Source organism: Phlebotomus papatasi, chromosome 3, assembly GCF_024763615.1.
Source record: "Phlebotomus papatasi isolate M1 chromosome 3, Ppap_2.1, whole genome shotgun sequence".
In the NCBI taxonomy this organism is placed as follows: Eukaryota; Metazoa; Arthropoda; class Insecta; order Diptera; family Psychodidae; genus Phlebotomus; species Phlebotomus papatasi.
The window spans coordinates 2,794,106-2,815,554 of NC_077224.1; the positions used below are offsets into that span (position 1 = coordinate 2,794,106).

General features: G+C 33.6%; 1 protein-coding gene across 4 annotated transcripts in view; it reads right to left on the bottom strand.

The window, feature by feature from the left end:
- The window catches only part of LOC129806414 (protein retinal degeneration B), a 60,305-nt gene that overhangs the window by 12,399 nt on the left and 26,457 nt on the right, over positions 1-21,449 (bottom strand). For 2 of the 4 annotated variants that reach the window (XM_055854980.1, XM_055854981.1), the window contains exons 2-6: positions 20,801-21,210; positions 15,132-15,602; positions 8,854-9,357; positions 5,656-5,682; positions 5,034-5,109 (exon numbers count right to left, since the gene is read on the bottom strand). In XM_055854980.1, the coding sequence (XP_055710955.1) occupies positions 5,034-5,109; positions 5,656-5,682; positions 8,854-9,357; positions 15,132-15,602; positions 20,801-20,878 (1,156 nt within the window). In that variant the 5' untranslated portion in view covers positions 20,879-21,210. The remainder of the gene's footprint in view (positions 1-5,033; positions 5,110-5,655; positions 5,683-8,853; positions 9,358-15,131; positions 15,603-20,800; positions 21,211-21,449) is intronic. The other 2 variants (XM_055854982.1, XM_055854983.1) reach the window with 2 other exon arrangements.

Genomic DNA, 21,449 nt, shown 5'->3' on the forward strand with positions numbered 1-21,449 from the left:
CGCATAAAAATAAAAATTGGGAACAGTTCTACACACTGTTCCTATTAGGAACATTGCCATCTAGCGAGTTTCCTTCTGACACTTGCATGCCAGTGAGTTGTCAGCTGAGCAAATTTTCATTTAAAAAAAATTGTTTTCATTTCATAGTTAAGGTGTTTTTAGGTGAAATTCAAGTAATTGTGGATTTCCTGTAGGTGAAAATAGTGCATTCAGTGAGAAAATGTCCCCGTGTGTAGCATATACGATTTGCCCAGAACTCTGATTTACGGTAAAGGCGGGCAGAGTGTCAGAAGTGTGTCAAAAAATTATCGTTGCTGTTTAAAGTGGTAATACGGTTCCAATTTCCCCTCATTATTTCTTTTCCTGCCTTAATTTGCATACCAAACGATTAAATATAATATATCCTTTAGCAGTGATTTCATTTTAACTAAGAACGTAAATCAAAATAATCAAATATCAACAGAATATTTAGATTCAAAAATGGGATTTTTTGCGAGCTTTTGTGTGAATTGAGAATTACAAAAATCTGAAATTTTTCTCAATGAAAATGGCCCATTACGAACTTCAATTTGGTTGAACTTTTTCGCATAAAAGCTTAACAATAAATTTTGTAAACAGTTTTGATAGTGGTAGTGCCATCTATTGAGTTTTCTTTTGACACTTGCATGCCAGTGAGTTGTCAGCTGAACAAATGATTAAAGATATCATTTAGCAGTGATTTCATGAGGGTTTCGATTGTATCCATTCATTTTTACCAAAATAACAATGATACAAATTGATCAGGATCTTACTTTTGGACAGATTACAAAGTCGTAGAAGACATTCAAAATATCGACAATACCTCTAAAGCTGCAATTTGGAAGCTCTTCTCCTGACTCTTGAAATGCAATTCAATTTCATAATGAGTGGTGTGAAAAGTTTAAAGTACACTTTTAATGAGTTTGAAAACAATTTTAGAAACTGTCATAAAATTAGTTTCGGCACATTTTAATTGACATTTTTCAAGCAAGGTTTTTTAATATTTGAGATGAAAGAACTTTTGCCAAAATCATGCAAATTAACCGTAGTTTGTTTAGATTTCACAGAATAATATTGAAATTAATATTGAATAAAAAATCAAGAAGTAATTCGATACTTCAACAATTGAATAAAATTGCTTTTTGTTGTACGAATTGATTTTTCACTTGTTCAAACAAATTTCATCTTTCGTCTCAATATTTATTGACACCTAACAATTATGATTGATTACATTTTCTATTGGATGATATTGATTTTTGTGGGGTTTTAAATTTCTCTTTGGAAGTTCAACTGAGTTTAGAAATGTGCTGTGTGAATGTCAAAAAAGATCTCACAGAGTTTTCTTGGCAAAGTTTTCAGTCTATTATCCCATGAGAAAAATCGAATGAAAAACTTCATTTTCATAGAATGTTTTTCAGTTATTTGGAAAGTTTTAAAGAAAAATTCCAGTGGGAGAAAAGTTCTTTATATATTTCTTTATTTTATTTATTCTTTTTCTTTTTTTTTTGAAAAATGCAAAATGTGCAAAACTTGAGTTGTTTTAATTTGGTTAGAAGAAAGAAGAAATATTTCAAATTCAATTTTCTTTTGAGAAAACTCACGTTATAGAATGTTCATTGTTCATGGAAAAACAGAAACTTATGGGCCATTGAGAAATTTCTCAACAAATTTGTTAGAAAATTTTCAACTCCATATGAAAAAAGGGTGCTTTTATGAGAAAAAGTTCAATTTGGTTGAAATTTTTCATGTAAAAGCTTAAAAATAAAAATTGGGAACAGTTTTCCAGGCTGTTTCTATCGGGAACAGCGCCATCTAGCGAGTTTTCTTCTGGCGTCTACACACTAGTAGAATTTTTTTTTAAAATGCCTTTTTAAAAAATATTCTGACGTTTCTGCCTACAAGGATTGGGGAAATTTTCTTTAAAGAGACATTTTTAAAAAAAAATTCTACTAATGTGTAGACGCCATAAACATTTGCGTGCCAGTGAGTTGTCAGCTTAGTGAATTTCCATAAAAAATAACTTATTTATTTCAAAGTTCAGGGTGAATATAGTGCTTTCAGTGAGGTCCCTGTGTGCACGATACGGTATATCTTGAATTTTGATTTATGGTAAAACAGACAATGTCAGAATTGCGGAGAAAAAAAAATATCGTAGCTGTTTTAAAGTATTAATGGTTACAATTTCCCATCATTATCTCTTTTCCTGCTTCAATTTGCATACCAAACGATTAAAGATATCCTTTATCAGTGATTTCATGAAGGTTTCGCTTTTTTCCAACATTTTTACCAAGAATCTAAGTCAAAATCACCAAATGTCAACGAGATCTTCGGATTCAAAACTGAGCTTTAGTGCTAGCTTTCGTGTGAAATGAGAATTACAAAAATCTGTAAATTTTTCTCAATGGAAATGGCCCATTAGTTGAACTCTTTTGCAGAATAGCTTACAAATAAAAATTGGGAACAGTTTTGATAGCGAAAACAGCGCCATCTAACAAGTTTTTTCGACACTTGCATGCCAGTGAGAATTGTCAGCTGAGAAAATTCCTAGAAAAATTTACGAAGTGCTCGAACTCGTGACGTGACTCAGATGCTATATCTTAAAAGTACTTTCGCATCATATACCATTTACTATAGTTCCCAATTGATTTAAACCGATTTTTTAAATAACTCAAAAAATCCCCCAAAATAATTTTAAAAGTAATAAAATTGTTTTTCCGACAAAAATTACTTATCGGTCCATAATCGGTTCATAACCGATTTGAAGCGTTTTAAAAATCACTCAAAACATTGAACAAAATACCTGGGATAAAAAATAGTTATTGACTTTGAACCGATTCATTACCGGTTCCAATCCGTAATCGATTCAAATTTGTCAGTAGTTCCAATACCTTTCCAACAAGTCAGCACAGCTAACTGAAAAAACAGCATTTTTAGTATATTTTTACTGAATCTATCAGCAAAATATGCTAACCGGTCAGCAATCCTCGAACAAAAAGTACTAACCAAGTATATGGAAATGATAGGTCTGCTTTGATTCAGGCACCTTGTCCTAGGTCTGCCATTTTTTTCGATCAGCAAAAATATGCTAACCCGTAAGCAATCATCGAACACAAAGTGCTAACCAAATATATGGAAAAGGTATTGCCTCGTGAATGTCAGATTAAGGTTAGCAGACTTCAGCTAAATTGAAATCGGTTAGCATTTGATGCTCACTAGGATGCTATCTAGACCCTTTTTTAATCTTTCACCTTGAAAAACCGTTTTTGAGAACGATTCAACGGTATTTTCGTATAAGGACGAAATGTTCGCCTAAGTAACAGTCTGAAGAATACCTAAAAATGAATAAAAAATCGCACAACGCGTTTTTGAGCAACAGCAATCTTAAAAAATTTTCTTTTGGTGGGAGAAAAATGAGGGACATGTTCGTTGTCCCAGGGTCGACTTTTGAGGGGTCCCCCCAAGGTCCCAAGTCTCTATCTCTAATTGTTTTGGCTCTAGGCGTAGTAACTGGTGGATGGATAGACCTACAAACGGACAAACAGCATAACGACATTTCTCAGAAATCGTTTGAAACGCGAAAATATCGTTGAATCATTCCTAATAGCGGTTTTTCAAGGTCAAAGGTTAAAAAAGGCTCTAGAGAGCGCATTTATTAGACGACTGGGGTCATGTTTGGGCTTGTTGGAAAGGTCTTGGAATTTCCCACAAAACTCAACCGGTTCCAATCGGTTATTAACCAGTAATAAACCGGTTCATAACCGAAAACTAATTTTAATTCGAAATTCAATTATATTACAGTATACTCTCTCAAATTCGGGTATTTGGGAGCGAAATATTAAACGAAATAGAGAGAAATTCGGGCGTCAAACTGTTTGAAATGCAATGATTTTTTGTTCATCTGCATACTCATATTGAGTTTACATGCTCATTGTTATTATAAATTTCATGAAAACCTCCCAATAATGCAAAATCACATCAAAACTAAGTCAAATCATTGCAAAATTTAGCATATTTGCTTCATTAGATAATCGTAGTCAAATTTGAAAAATTTGAACAAACTTTTTTCAAATTTGACTGTTGTCCGAATTAAAAAGTAGTCCGATCTTAAATGTATTAAGTGATTTATAAATCCGTTTAAATCGGTTTTAAACCGGTAATGACTCGGTTATGAACCAGTAAGTGTTCGAAAATCAATTTTATTACTCTTAAAATTATTTTGTGGGATTTTTCGAGTGATTTACAAATAGGTTTAAATCGGTTGAGAACCGGTAAAGGGTAAATGATGCGAAAATACATTTAAGTAATATCATCTAAATCCCGTTTTAATATTAATTAAAAAAACTAGTTTAACGGCGTTATCACACTTGCACATTAAAATTTTAATGTGATTCACATTACTTGTCGCTTGTGAGCGTTCAAATATGTTATTTGTGTCTTTGAGTCATTTAATATTTGGGGTTTTTCTATTTATTGATAAAGAAGTGGACTTGGCCTGCAAAAATAAGTTTAAATTTACCTAAAGCATAAATATTTTTCACATTAAAAAATTAAAGAGAAAATCGCATTAATTTTTCGCATTAATGCTATAAATCAATTTATATCAAATTTTGCGGGCCAAGTCTACCTTTTTATCAACAAATAGATCAAATTTTGAATATAAAATGATTCAAAAACACAAATTAAACATTTGGACTCTTACCAGCGACAATTAATCTGAATCATATTAAAATTTTAATGTGCAAGTGTGATAACACAGTAATAATCGGTTGAAACTCCTGAAAATTAATACTTTCAGCTTCTGGCAAAGTACTTGACTTCTTGCAAAATTAAGTTGTAATGAAAACCATGTGCTCTGAAGCCGTACAATGTAATGAAAATTGCAAAAATCTCGTTGAAAATTCATTTCTTGTAATATATTCCTAAATAAATTATTTCAATTGGATGTGATAGTGAAGTTATGCAAAATAAATTCCACCCTCAAATTTAGTTCCCGGCAGAAAGATAGAAAAACTCACCCAAACAGTCGAAAAATTCCTCTTCAGATCCTGATTTTGAATCCACTTCCAGCTTCTCCATTCGCCAATTGGCCACCTGAAATAAGAATTTGCCCAGGAAGAGAATGGGGAAGAAAAGAAGGAAAACCACATTAGACATTATTGATTTATTATGCTTCAGTTGGAATTTTCAAGGAGAGAAGAAAATCATGGCAAAAATTTATTCATCACGTTGAAGATTTTGATAATAATTCATAACAACATGAATTTCCATGTTTATTTACTTTCTAGCGCCCCTTCCATCTATTTTTCTTCAGTTTTTCCCCCCTCGAAAACCACGATGGAAATTTTCATCGAGAAAACTACTCGTAAATTTAATTTGCAACCGGAAAGGCAGGAAAAAAGCCAAAAAAATTGTTAAAGGGGAATGTAGAAGAGGAGAAAATTGTATTTGAAGAGAAGCATTAAGAAAAAAAAACTATTACAAAATTTTTCATAACATTTTAAATCCTCTTCTTAGTTTTTTTTATTAAATTCTTTCTCAAACGTTCTTTATTTTGCGAGATTTTGAAGAAAAAAAAAAAAACAACGAAATTGGGAGAAGCAAGAGGCAAAAAATCAGAGTAAAAGTCGCTCAACTTACATTTTTCAAAGGGGCTTGAGATGCCAGCTAGAGTTGTATTAGAAGTTATATAGAGATAAATAAACAATTGTGAATTTAAACAATACTCAAATAGTTCAAAATTAGCAAGTAGAGAGGCATTAATGGTTTGTTTAGGATACAATGTGCTTTGTTTACTGCTCTAAATGCTTGTTATAACATTTACTGGTATGATCTAGTTTGCAATCAATTCACCAGGTCTTGAACTCTCTTGAGAGAGATTCTTTTCTTTCAACGAATAAGAAAAGTTTTAAGTATTTTTGTAAACTGTTCTCAAAATTTTGAGAACAGAAAATTTCTTGAGAACAGAAAATATCTTGAGAACAGTAAAAGTTTCTTGAGAACAGATTTTTCTCTGAGAACAAAAATATTTTTGAGAACAGTAATATCTCCTGGGAAGAGAAAAATTTTCTGGAAACAGCAAAATTTCCTGATAACAGAAAAATTCTTCATTAATAAAATTTCTTGTTATAAACATTAAAGTTTACTGAGATGAACAAAAATTCCTGTGAACTGTAAAATTTCGTGAGAACAGTGAATTTTTTTTGTGAACAATAAAATTTCCTGAGAACAGTTAAACTGCCTGAGAATGGTAAAAATTTTCTATGAAAACTCAAATTTCCAGTGTACAGTAAAATTCACAGCAAAAAGAAAATCCAACAAACACAAAAAATTTCTTCGAATAGTAAAATTTCCTAAGAACAGTGAAACTATTTGCGGGCACTGATATTTTCTGCAAATAGGAAAATTGCCTGCGAGCAGTAAAGTTTCCTGAGAACACAGAAAAATCTCAGGAACACTAAAAATCCGTGACAACAGGAAAACTATCTGTAAACAGAAAATTTCTTGCTAACATTTAAAAGTTCATTCGAAAAATATTTTTTGCGACAAGAAAATATATCGCGAACAGTTAAAATTTCCTGCGAAAAGGAAAATTTCCTGAGAACAAGAAAATTTCCTGTGAACAAAAAAAAAACATTTCGCAAACAGTGAAATTTCCTTCGTACAGTAAAATTTACTAGGAATAGTAAAAATTCCTGGGAAAAGTAAAATTTGCAGCGAAAAGGAAAATTTCCTTAGAACAGAAAATTGTCCCTCCTATAGTAAAATTTTCTGTGAACAAAAAAAATTACTGAGAACAGGAAAAAAATCCTCCGAAAACTAAAAATTCCAAAAAAACAGTGAAATTTCCTACAAACAGGAAAATTTCCTACGAAAACAAAATTTCCTGCGAACAGGAAAACTTCCTGGGAACAGAAAAAAACATTGCGAACACTAAAAGTTTCTACGAACAGTAAATTTTCCTACGAACAGAAAAAAAAATTCGTGAATATTAAAAATTTCCTGAGAACAGTGAAATTTCCTACAAACGGTTAAGTTTCCTACGAAAAATAAAATTTCCTGTGACAAGGAAAATATTCTGAATATAGAAAAAAACTCGTGAAGAGTTCAATTTTCTAATAGAAACAAAATTGACAGGGAACAGTAAAATTTTCTGTGAAAAAGGAAATTACTTGAGTAAAATTTTCTAAATTTTCTAATTCCTGAGAAAACCTAGTGGGAATAGAACAAATTCTCGCGAAAACTAAGAGTTCCTGAGAACAGCAGAAATTTCCTGCGGACAACGAAATTTCTTGAGAATAAAATTTCCTGATAAAAGGAAAAGTTCCGAAGAACAGGAAATTTTCCTTCGTAAAGTAAAATTTTCTACGAACAAGAAAACATACTAAGAACAGAAAAAATTCCCGCGAAAACTAAAATTTCCTGGGAACAGCAAAATTCCCTGCGGACAGCGAAATTTCTTGAGAACAGTAAAATTTCCTGCGAAAAGGCAACTTTCCAGCGAACAGGAAATTTTCTTTCGCAAACTAATATTTTCTACGAACAAGAAAACTTACTGGGAACAGAAAAAATTCCCGCGAAAATGTTTGAGAATAGTAAAATTTCCTTCGAAAAGAAAAATTTCCTTAGAACAGGAAATTTTCTTTCGTAAAGTAAAATTTTCTACGAACAAGAAAACTTACGGGGAACAGAAAAAATTACCGCGAAAATTAAAAGTTCCTAAGAACAGCAGAAATTTCCTGCGGACAGCGAAATTTCTTGAGAACAGTACAATTTCCTGCGAACAATTAGTGTTTCCGGAAACACTAAAATTTCATGTGAGTAGTTAAAATCTCTTGGGAATAGTAGAATTTTCTGCAAATACTAAAATTTTCTTGAGAACACAAAAATGGTTTTAATCAAAAAAGAATTAGTAATCAATAAAATAAAACTGTTCTTGAGATTCTTCAAATTCAGAATCGATAAAATTCTAACCCAAAAATATAAGAGATTCGGTTATTATTTCAGGTTATTTCGTATTCATCTGAAAATTTATTCCAGATTTCTCTCGTTAAAAGAGAAAAAGGAAAAGTTTTTATTTTTGTAAGATGATCTTTTTTGAGGTTAAATCATTATAACCTCAAACTAATTGGAAATTTGAGGTTCTCTGTGACTTCTTCTTCTTCTATTAAGTTTCACTTTTAAGCATAACCTGAAAATGTTCAATAGGTTTTCTCTAGAAAAAGTTTCAATAGAACAGGGGCCCATCAAGCCTAATAAAAAGTGAAGATAGTTTTCACTTTTCCTTGTAAAAATGTTGCAGATATTGCACCGCGACTTAAACAAATTTCCTCGTAATTCTTGTATTATTTCGGCGAGCATTATGAAATATGTATTTTTTGATAGCTTTTAATGCACAATTTCGAAATATATCAGACTGATAAGTCAATTCTCTTTAGGAAAAAACTTGCCAATACTCTTCAGTGCATCTATACAAAAACGTATGGAAAAATGAAATGTCGAGAGGCCCTTGAATAGAATTAATTTTTGAGGTTATGTTAGCACACTGATACTGATCCTAAACAAACCATTTGGACAAGAGAGATGCTTGATAAACTTTCAGCAGAAAGAGATGGAGGCAAAATTTGGAGCATACGGAATAAAAGTGAGCATTCCCAAGGAAAACTAAAGCGAACTCTGGGGAATGAATATTATTCCTCCTCTGTTCAGGTTCAAGGGAGGAAGAAATTAATTTAAAAATAAAAAAATTTATAGAAGCGTATGATGAAAAGCAGGCAATAGGCCAAGGGGTAGGTCGTGTGGTGGGTTCATGGTTGAAAGAATGTTGTTGAGACTCACCTGAAGATCAAAACTATTCGTGGATCCCAGAGGCGATGGGATGGCATTCTTTGGGGCGAGATGGTGCTTAGCAATGGCGTATTTTGAGTTGGAATTCGACGTGACTTCATCGGTATTTTCATCTTCTCCCTCTGAACTCTCCTCGAGGCTCACTTCCTTTTCGCCCACACCCTCCAACTGACCCTCTCCCCCCGCCCCATCATCATCCAACGCCTCCATTCCTTCCCCAACACTCCCACCCAATTCCATTCCCATCTTCTTCTGCAGCGCCAACTGCGTCTGCCGCTCAATCTCACGGATGTCATCCATGGTCAGTCCATGCCACTCATCCTGCCACGCCCAAGCCTGTCGATGGGCTCGCAGCATGGTTTTCCTCAGAGCTGTGTCATGGATGAACTTCTCCAGCTTCGTCTGCATGCCCCAGTACCGAAATTCCACACGACACAACTTATACGCACACATTATGGCCATATTTCTGGCAGTTGGCTGCTGTTTATTCTTCACCTTCTCATCCCACCCACAACAGCCAACAACACGCACCCAGAGAGAGCGCAAGAGACGACAAAAAAAAAGAAGGAATATTTAATCGAAAGCTCAGCCTTCACTCCGAACAATTCTGCACGCGGCTCTGTACAATATGGAAAATCAATTATCCTATTGAACTTCTGAAGCTATTCCTGGGCAGAGACTTTTCCCCCTTTTGCCCTTTCTGTACCCTTTAAGTTTCAAAGCTCACAACAAAAGTTATTATTTCTTTCTTTTTAAGTATTTAAGAACATAAGAAAACATAGTTATAGTTCTTTTTTTGTTAAATGTCGAGGTCATTTCAATGTAAATATTCCATTGGTTATATTAACTCGTAATAAGGGATTAAAAAACATTTTCCAACCGAGTTACACCGGTTAAGAATCGGTATTAAACCAGAAATCTAAACCCATTCCTTACCATTGTATTATACATCATACGCAAATTGAATGACTTTCGATGATTTATTCCTGGGAAATATTTATCCGAATTGCTTTCGAAAATGGATTTTTAGTAACTTTAGTTCTTCAATTACTTGGAAAAAATAGCCCGACAGAGATGGAAATACATTTTGTTGTTCTTTTCTCGCTTCACGTGAAGTCATGCAAAATTTTGCTCAAAATGGCGGACGGAAAGTACGACATCCCGTCGAATTTGTTAAAATTGGCCTCTTTCCTCTTTCCTGATTAGAATTCTAGTTGCTAATTTGTTTTCTTGGGTAGTTATTCTATCTAAAGCAATAGAGTTTGTAATGAATTAATGCACAGAATTTAAATTCAGTGACCGTTAAGACGTGTGTTTGACAGAGGCTCCCCGCGCCCCCATAGATAATTTTTTTTCTTTTCAAAAAATTCATCTATTAATGTGTAGGAAACTAATCCCAAAATATGAATTTTCTATCTCAAGTATTTCTGGTACATTGACTGAATGGGTTAAAAGTGAAGTGCAATCATTCCCCTATAAGGTGAGTAAATCGATTTTCATGAAATATAATAATATTTTATAAAGAAATTAGTGAATTTGTGGTTGTTTACATTTTGCTCTAAAACGGGCGCTTCGAAAATTAATATTTCTTTCCGGGAATCACATTGTTCAACACTGATCTAAAGAATGCGTTAAGAATCGGTATTAAACCAGAAATCTCGATTCATCATTACGAAAATATTTACGAGTGATCTCAGTTTTTAAAAACTGTTAAGTTTGTACCTGTAAATCCCGTTTGTGCAATATTCTAAAAAACGTTTTCGTGCTTCTTGTATACGTTTTTATCTTTCGAGGAACATTAAGACACATCGCTCCGTTCAGTCACTGAGAGAAATCCGAAAAAGTTAAAATAACATTCCGGAAATGTTTAATTTACCCTGCAGTATTGATCCGAAATCGGTGTAAATATTACCCTTTTTAGGTGTATTGGGGGTTAAAGTTACCATTTTTTCATGTTGATTTTACCCTTAAAAAGGTGTAAAATTAACATTAAAAAATGTTGATGTATTTTTACACCTAGAAAGTGTTAAAGTTATGAGGAAAAAAGTTAATCGCACCCTCTTTTTTTCTCAGTGGTAATAACCTTTCGAAGAGACAAAGCCAGTCCAAAGCTAAGCCATTTAGAATTTCGATATTCTTGACACTTCGAATGGTCAACAATGTTAACAACAGTGTGCCAAAATTGGTGCGAAAAGTGAATTTTTGTGTAGTTTTGTGGAATTTCGGGATGGCAGAACATTTTAATTGCAATATTATTAAGATAAATGATGTCTTTTTAATGCACTTGCTCACTTTGTGTACCTCGCCTGTTTAAACGTTCGAACTTTCAACGGGTTTTTAGATTAGTTTTCTCTGATATACCTTCGAATCAGTAAAGGAAAAAGCCTCAACCGAAGAAAGCCCTCAAATCGGGAAGGTTATTACTGAACGAGAGGATCCAGAAACTCAACCAACTTAATTGCGTTTCCCTGTTTCAGTAAACAAATCCATTATTTCCCCGTCAAATCATTATTCTACCTGCCGATTTTACTCTGAGGTTTTTTGAATTTTAACGGTATATTCCAGTGTATTCAGAGAAAATCTGTAGATTTTCTGCAGAATTTCTGCTAGAAAATCTGTAGATTTTCGGCAGAATTTCTGCAGAAAATCTACAGATTTTCGGTAGAATTTCTGCCGAGAAAATCGGCATAGTGTCCATTACTTCCCAAAAATTTTGTTGATTTATGTAGAAACTGTAGGAGTTATAAAGAAAATGGTATGCTCTGCTTAACAAGCATTACCGATTAAACATTTTAAATAAGTAAAAAGATGCGAGCAAAAATACTAATTTTTTAAAAATCGCCCATGGAATGATACAAAAACACGAAATTTAGGTCGATACTCTGCTTAAAGTTTTCACTTCACTTTTCTCTACTTGTAACACGGCGTCGCAGAATTCTTTATTTTATATAAACACCGTGATATCACAAAAAATAACTCTATTGAATTTTGCAAACTTCAGTGAAAAATTTTTCCATCTCTTCTGACACATCTTGTCTGGAAAGTCTGGAATGTAGAAAAAATCTACAGAAAATCGGCAGAATATCTACAGAAATTCGTCAGAGATTCGTCAGAAAATCTGCCGAAATATTCTGACGAATTTTGTCCCAAGCCCAAATAAAATTCGTAAGAATATCTACAGAATTATCTGCAGATATTCTGTAGAGGTGTAGATTTTCTCTACAGAAATCTTAAAGATATCTGCAGATAAGCTTATGGTAGCTGAGATTCTTTACATTCGACCTCAAAATGCGTGCAACTCGGAATGCGTGAAAATTCGATTGTGAGTTGAATTTTGGGGGTAAAGAATCGCGTCGAGCCAATTTAATCTATTTCGACTGCCGAGAACAGTTTACTCGACGCGATTCTTTACCCGATTCAATAGTTCTACTCTTTTATGAGCTTTTTTTTGTATCAACTTTTGGGCATTTGCCTGAAGAACAAAAGATTTTTGAAGGTTTTTGAGGTTTTAAATTTCTTAACCGGTTTATAACCGATTTAAACCGGTTTAAACTTTTCGGGGATTCCAAGACCTTTCCAATGAACTCAAACTTGCTCCAATCGGTTAAGAAATGTGCTTTCTGCAGTCTTTTTATTCTTTAACCTGAAAAAAATTCATAGAAATGATTCATAAACCTTTTGCTCCTCAGACAAATGCCTAAAAGTTTATTCAAAAAAAAAAAGCTCCTGAACTCCTGAATGAATAAAACTATTGAATTTCGAATAAAACTGGTTTTAAATTTTCTAACCGGTTTCTAACCGATTGAAACCGGTTTAAACTTTTCGGGGATTCCAAGACCTTTCCAATGAACTTAAACTTGCTCCAATCGGTTGAGAAATGCACTTTTTAGAATCTTTTTACTCTTCAACCTTGAAAAACACAGTAATTAAGATCGATACAAAGGCATTTTGGTGTATACTAGTTGACATTTTCATACCATTCAATTGCAGACCCTTTTCAGAATCACTTGAAATATCTCACCGTTCGTATTTGTTTTATTAAAAAATAAAATTAAAAAAAAAGATAAAAGAATAATCAGGATGAAAAAAATCATAAAATTCCTATATTTGCAAAGTAGAACAATAATATCTGATATTTTGGTGTTGACATAAATTCTCCCGAGAGAGGATATTGTCATGAAACAAAAGCCTTTTCTCATACTGAAACTTTCTTTGTTCCCGAAGCTTATATTTCTCTTTAATTTTGTTTTAATACTATCGCTTTTTTGTGTGAGCTTTTGTGAAATGAGAACAGAAATTTATGCACAAAAGCCACCACACTGGGCATAGAAAAAAAAACTGCATCAATTATCTGAAATGGAAATAAATGAAAGAGAATTGGGGCGCAACTCCAATTTTTAGGCGTTGAATTTTATTATTCGCTTGTTAATTGACGGAAAACGTTGCTTTAATTGACATTAAAAAAAAGTCAAAGTGTCAAGTACAAAAAAAAGTTGAACTAAAAGGAAGCAATTGGCATTAAAAAAATGATTGATGCAGTATAAAAAAAGAGAATTAATTTGATACTGTAGCTTTTGAATAATAAAATATCGATTGTGTATTTTTTATAGGATCTTTTTATGGTGATTACCGTTTTTATTTTGCGTGATTTGGGTGGAAATTCAATTTTCCATAACTTTTCTTAACGTTCAAAGTTCATCCAATCACCGCTAGTGGCGTTAGAATCTCATCATGAAATAATTAAAAGAACAAGATAAACTTCTCCAAGTTCTGGAATGAAAAACAAAATATAATCCAAGCTTTAATTAAATTTATAAAAAAAAAACAATTTGAAAGTATTCTGGGAAGAACACCAAATACTTCTAGCAATTTTATATTTTAATTAAAATGCGCTTTAAAGTTTAATTTCATCCAAGAAGAAAAGGAACATAATTTTTTGTACAACACCAAAATACATGACAGCTTTTTATATTATAATGTCGCAGAGAAGTTTATACAACTTGGCTACTCTGGAGTTTAATTAACTCAGTATCTCTGTAATTACCATCCTGAAAGTTTTTTCTTGCATCAAATTAAGATTTTTTTTTCAGCAAATTTGTAATCACTTTCAGGCATTCTCGTTTTAATTGCATTTAGTATTTTCATCGGAAGTCTCTCTATCAACTAAATTTGTTCATTTTGTACACTGAGAGAAATCCGAAAAAGTTAAAATAACATTCCGGAAATGTTAATTTTACCCTGCATTATTGATCCGAAATCAGTGTAAATATTACCCTTTTTAGGTGTATTGGGGGTTAAAGTTACCCTATTTCATGTTAATTTTACCCTTAAAAAGATGTAAAATTAACATTAAAAATGTTGATATATTTTTACACCTAAAAAGTGTTAAATTTATGAGGAAAAAAAGTTAATCGCACCCCCGTTTTTTTCGCAGTGTTTAATTGTACCAGTAGGGTAAAATTTGTAATTTCGGACAGCAGTCAAATTCGGACAAAGCTGCTGGGAATATCGGACACTTCTCGCAAAACGTTACAAGTTTAAGTATTACGCAAGAAAATTCTCGTCAATTGATTTTCTACATATTTCGCATACTTTGCCATTGTTTACTATGTCCGATTTTTCAATTTTCTGTCCGACTTTAGGGTATTATGTACTTTTTTTTCTATTTTGCATCAGTTCTTCTATTATTTGATTAAATTTTCGAGTTGAAACTATTGAGAATCTGTTGATATATTTTTAAAATAGCTCATAATGTTAAGAAAAAAAATATAAACACAACTTGAACCTTTTTCCTAAGTGTCCGAATTTACAAACTTTACCCTAAATGATTTTTTTGGGGGATTTAAAATATTTTTGTTTGAATTTCTAAACGACTTTTTATAATTTAACGCATTTATTATTCAAAATATTTTCTTTCACTAAAAATTACTCAAGCTTCTGGTAATCCTGACATCTCCGAAAGATCTCAAATAAACTGAATGGAAAATGAGTTGAATTATTCTTCAGGTTCTGCATGAGTCTAATTTGAATTGAATAATGAATTGAGCATAAATTCTGCATAATTTCACACGAGAATCTGATGGAATTATTGAGTTGAATTTCTTCCTAAAGCACCTTGCATTAATCAATTTTGAAAGATGCCACTTTATCATATTAATAAATCATTGTGACGTTCGATTTTCCATTTTGCACAATAATCTGTTCAATAACAATATTCTGTGAGAGCTCTGGACGCATTTCTATTGTTTTGGGACAAAATAGGAACTCACCTCATTCCAGTATTCATCGATCCAGCCATCCTGCAGTGGTCCTCGGTGGGTTTTCTGTGACACATACAACTTTGGGTCTTCCTCCCTCACATAATCCGCTCCGTAGAGCTGATCCTTCACAATATCAATCACATCCACTTGACGATTCCTCAGATCTCCCCCCGTCAACTTGAACACATTCTCCTGATCACCTTTGTCCGGGAAATAGTACGTCTCAATTTCCAGCGAGAGTTTTTCCATGAAAGGACAAGTGTAGCGGGTTTTTGTGTAAGGATAGGCATTCCAGGCCTCTTCCTCAACTGTCAGGGCATTTTTGGGCAGAAGGCCCTTTATCCATCCCGGCAAATGACTCCCAACATGGTAAATCTTTCTCGTGTACTGCCCATTGCCCCCCGGACCGTCAACGTACGGCTCATTGACAATTATTTCCACTCCACTTCCAGCTCCGCTACTCTCATCGCGGCTTTTTTTCTGCACCGTAAAAATAGAACACACAGTGTTAAGCTTTCATCGACTTAACGGCGTGGGATTCTAAATATAATCTAACTCATTTTTTTTTTAATAAATCTGAACTTAAAGTGTCTCGGATTAAGAGGAAATGGTGTGGTGTACGAGATAAAAACCATAATATAGTGCTAAAATTCTGGTTATAAGAGGACTGTTGAATTAAACAGACAAAAACAAATCTTGTTCTTGTAATTCTCGTGAATCCAACTTCCGATAAGATTTCATGGGATAACATATATTTACATTTAGCTGAGACACACTCCAGACCAGACAAACAAAAATCGTGATAGGCTTTGTTAAGTAAATTTAAGAAAACATAATATTGTTGAATTAATAATTATCCTTTTTATTTTACTTTGATAGAGCAAAACTTAAAAAGGTTTAAACTGAACGAAAAATTTTACCATTTAGTCAAGACACACACCAAAAAACAATCAATCCCAATTAATGTTAAAAGTGAGGGCCTCGAGTGGGTCAGTGGATAGAGTAGTAGCTCTATGACTGCGAGGTCTGGGGTTCAAAGCTGAGCAGCAGCAGAAAAAGATTTCTCATGCCATATCGGCTTTGAATTCGTCCAGCGAATGAATGAATAGTAATGTCAATGGTGCATATTGGCAAAAAAGTGAACCGCCTAAACAATAGAGGCTGGTAGGAGAACGAGTTTCGACATGAAAGCGGTACTTCAGTCGATACAAATATTCGCTGTCACTGATCCCAAACACACACCGAGAAGGGATGCTGTGAAATAGTAACGGCACTGACTGCTCACAGAGCTGTAATATAGAGCGGCTACCCGTATCGGGGGATAAGATAGAATAGGAGTGGGGAAGCATAAGGGGCCCAATTGGTGGCCTGGATGCATCGGAATATCCGAAATGGAGAACTGACCCCTGGCAAAATCTTATCTAATGTTAAAAGTGGGACACTTCTAAAAGTGGGGTACCTTTGAAATTAGGATTTTTCACCTATTTTTAAATAAAATTTAGCCTTATCGTGATTATAATTTAGCTGCAGAAACAGATTGAGAAACTAAGTTACCGGTATTATCGATCAGTTAAGGAAATGATAAACTTTAATAGACAAAAACCATATATATTCGTATTTTTCAAGTGAAAACTTGATATAGTCAATCTTGCAGATGTCCTCTACAAGATCGACCACTCGCATTCTTGATATATTTATTTTGAAGTGGTTTAAAACATGAAAAACTTTTCGAAGTGCATTTGCACGTAATATCGATCAACTGATGGTATTATCGACCAGTCGATGCTTGTAATATCGATCAAGAAAAAATGGGTTTTACACGTATCATAAGGGAATGTGAATATGTATATATTTTATATCTTCGGATAAAATAAAAAAAAAATAGATAATTCAAATACTAAGCTTTAAGTTCTAATGGGAAAAATCAAAATAATTTAATATACTACAAAATTGTTTGTAATTTTCAACTTCCTGCACAACATTTACACACTGTCGAGAAGTTGATCCTTGGTCATTCGGTGACCCACATTAGCCCGTGAAAGTACCCAAAAAATCAAAAATCATTAAAAATCACTATTTTTTAATCATATAATAATTAAAGTTCATGTAGCAAAATTAGTTTTTTATCCATCAATTGGAAAAGAAGTCGATACTACAAGCATCGCTTGATCGATATTAGGAGCGTTTTGGTAATAACAGCATCTACCCTAATGCCGGAATCCCGGAAGAGAGAATTCTAACCAAATTCATTATTTCACAAATAGGTAAATGTTCCCTACAGCTCCCATAATTTTTTTATAAAAAAAAACAGAGCATTAAGAGTTCAAAAAAAATAATAATAATGGATTTGCAGTATAGTTCATACTGATAGTTTTGTGGTGTGGATCTTGGCTAAATGGTACAATTTTTCATTTAGTTTAAATTAAACATTGTTATCGTAACCCGGCCGGAACAAAATCGGAGTTATAACATCTTTATATGATACTAGTCTGACAAAAATCTGAGTCCGATTTGTATTATATGTGTTATATATAAATATAAGATATTCGTTTCTTGAAATTGTCCGAGATAAGTACCATTCGTTCTACAGTGTCTTTGATATATTCCACAGGTAGCTAAAAATGTGCAAATTTTTCATTCTTTTGCAAAGGATTATACGAAAATAGTTATTAAAGTAGTCAAGGAAGCTTGAGATATACGTTTCATGTACGAAAAGTGTCTCATCAGGTGCAAAAATAAAATATTTGTGATTCACACGGACACGGCAGACTCACTAATATCTAATGCTGCCAAAAAGTCTCTTCCACTAGTAAAACGACACAGTCTTTTATATGGAGGGTAGGCCTAAAATCGGCCTACTATTCCGACTATAGTAGGCCTACTCTCCCTATTCGTATATAATATTTATCTAATATTGTATAACATTTGTTCCGGCCGGGAAATTTCTTATTCCTCACGTTCAGTAATAACCTTCCATATTAAGGAGCTCTCTCCGATTGAGGATTTTCTGTACCGATTTAAAGGTATATCAGAGGGAATTTAACCTAAAAATCCATTGGAAATTCGAAAATTTGAACCGACAAGTTTTAGGAAAGTAATGGAATAGGAAAATATGCATCTAAGTAATAATGGCTCCAGGGAGACTGCGAGGTGGTTCCAGAAACAATTGCTTAAAATGGAATCTAATCTCATATCTCCGAAAAATAATGCAGAATCCTGCCGATTTGTAATACAAGGCACAAAGAGAATCCCGAAGGTGATTTATGAGAATTATGTAGCGGACTATCCATGGAAATGCGATTTTGTGTTGTGTCAGCGATGTTACGAAAGGACGACCGGCTTGCCTCGTGCCAGAATTAGGAAGTCAAAGCTGGAGACACTGGCTCCATTCAGCAATAACCTTTCGAAGAGACAAAGCCACTCCAAAACCAAGCCAAACCTATTCGAAAATCAACCAGAAGCCTAAAGAGTAAGTTCATTTACCCGCCGTTTTAGCGCTGATTGTTCTGTCACTTCGAATTTCGGTCTTCTTGACACTTCAATCGTCAACAATTTCAACAAGTGTGTAAACCGAGGGGTTACTCATTGGAGAAACACAAGCCATTTGGTCGAGAAACGGTTTCAGAAACAAGGAAACATTACTGAAAACAAGGGAAACATGCTTGAAAACGGGGAAACGTAGCTGGAAACACAAAAATGTTTCTGGAAACGCGGAAACACAAAATCCAGTAAGAAATTGAAACTTGGATAGAAACACGGAATATATAGACAGAAACACGGAAACACAGATAGAAACATAGAAACAGGATAGAAACATGGAAATGTAAATTTCCCGTCAAATCATTGCTCTACCTGCCGATTTTACTCGGAGGTTTTTTGAATTTTAACGGTATATTCTAGTTCATTCAGAGAAAATCTGTAGATTTTCAGTAGAATTTCTGCGTAGAATATCTGTAGATTTTTGGCAGAAATTCTGCCGAAAATCTGCAGATTCTCGGCAGAATTTCTCCCTAGAAAATCTGCATAACCTCCATTACTTCACAAAAATATTGTTGATTTATGAAGAAACTGTAGAAGTTATAAAGAAAATGGTATGCTCTGCTTAACAAGCATTACCGAGTACACATTTTAAATAAGTAAAAAAAATGCGAGCAAAAATACTAATTTCTTAAAAACCGCCAATCGAATGATACAAAAACACGAAATTTAGGTCGACATTCTGTTTTGCAAACAAAATTCAATGAAAAATATTCCATCTTTTCAGACACAGCTGTCTGGAAAGTCTGAAATGTAGAAAAATCTACAGAAAATCGGCAAAATATCTACAGAAATTCGTCAGAGTATGCACTAAGATTCGTCAGAAAATCTGCCAAAATTTCTGACGAATTTTGGCCCAAAGCCCAAATAAAATTCGTAGGAATATCTATAGATTTCTTGGCAGATTTTCGGCAGAGGTGTAGAAATTTTCTGCAGAAAACTTAGATATCTGACGAAATTATTTGACGGGTTTCAATTGAGCGTTAACCATAAATTTATAGCGATAGAAACAGAAACGGAGAAACATTCCTCTTGTTTCTGGAAACGGAAAACGCAAGCCAATTTCTTATGAGTAACACCACGGTGTAAACGTTTGCTGCAAAAAGCGAATTTTTGTGTAGATTTGTGGAATTTCAGGATGGCAGAACGTTTGAATTTGAATTTCATTCAAAGGAATGTCCTTTTGATGAACTTGCTCACTTTTGTATAACTCGTCGGTTTAAATGTTTGAACTTCCAACGGTTTTTTAATGTAAGTTCTCTCTGATATCCCTTTAAGGACGATTGGAACACCGGTGTCCCATAAAGAAAATAATTTTTCCTGACTACCTAAAATATTGCTTTTCCAATGGCAATAAATTTGTTGGAAAAGCCATTTTATCGATATGACAACCCTAAAATACGACTGTACAACGTAAAGGGATACGGGATACCTATTGCTGTTTTGAAGTTAATAAACAGATTCCACAATTACTTGAATTTCAGCTGAAAAAACACCTTAATTGTGAAATGAAAACAAGTTTTTATGGAAGTTCGCTTAGCTGACAACTCACTGGCATGCAAGTGTCAGAAGAAAACTTGATAGATGGCGCTGCACGTGATAGGAACAGTCTGGAAAACTGTTCCTAATTTTTATTTTTAATCTTTTATGCGAAAAAGTTCAACCAAATTGAACTTTTTCTCTCATTTCAATTTGTTGAAAAATTTCTCAATGGAAATGACCCATAAGGCTCAAAAAAGTATCCTTTTCCTTATTAAATTTCTTTTTTTTTGCGTTGAGGTCTAGAATCCAACTAAAACTGACTAAAATTTAAACTGAATCGATGTTAAATGGATTAAGATATTGCAAAAAAGGAATTATGCGTAATATAATGCTAAGCTCCTTCTGCAAAGTTCTTCAGTATAGAGATTCTCATTTTTCATCGAAAATATAAGAACCTAATTTAAAAGTTTCAGCGAGCCCCCTTCGAACACGTGAGTGTGAAAAATTGAGGAAAGCCATTGAGATGGTGCTTGAGTGGAAATTGACTGTTTGCACATTGAATACAAATTTTCTCGTCACACTCATACGCTCCCTCCAATCACCGAGACCCTCACATTTAATTAATAGCAATCCTTTTGGCACAAAAAAGGCATACTCACAGCAATCATGTACAGTTGAGCAATCCGATATTCCTCCACCGTCACGGGCAAGGGTATTCGATATTCTTTGATCAGCATCCTCTTTCAATGTTGAGAAAATGCACAGATTTCCGGTTTAAAAAAAAAGGGAAAATCCTTCCCTTTCAATTGTCAATTCCAAAGTTAAAGTGGACTTTCTTGTTCCTGAGATTTCTCCTCAGAAAATTCAATATTTCTTGCTATTTTTCTTTTTTGTTTGTTCTTTTCTTTAAAATCTACAATGCTGTCTTTGGTTTGATGTTACTGCCCTGTGTCTATTAATTACCGAGGCAGCTTTGGCAGGGAGCAATCCCTGATTCCTCGTCATCACCACGTCTTCATCGTCCCTTCAGAGGTGGGATATCGTCCAATTAATCTTACCGTGTTTCAATCTGAAAAGCCAACAGCAGCAATTGAGCTTAGGAAATACGGTCGAGGAGTTGTGAAATTCTTAGATTTAAGATAAAATATGTTAAGTGTTTTGTTTTGCATGGTATCATTCACACTTTTCACGGACAAACATTCAATTAGGATTCACATGTCAGAGACAGAGTGATACAGTTGATGTAGCAAGACCGAATTAATTAGAATTTCAAATGTCTTTCTTATTTCTTAATTGTTGTACATAAAT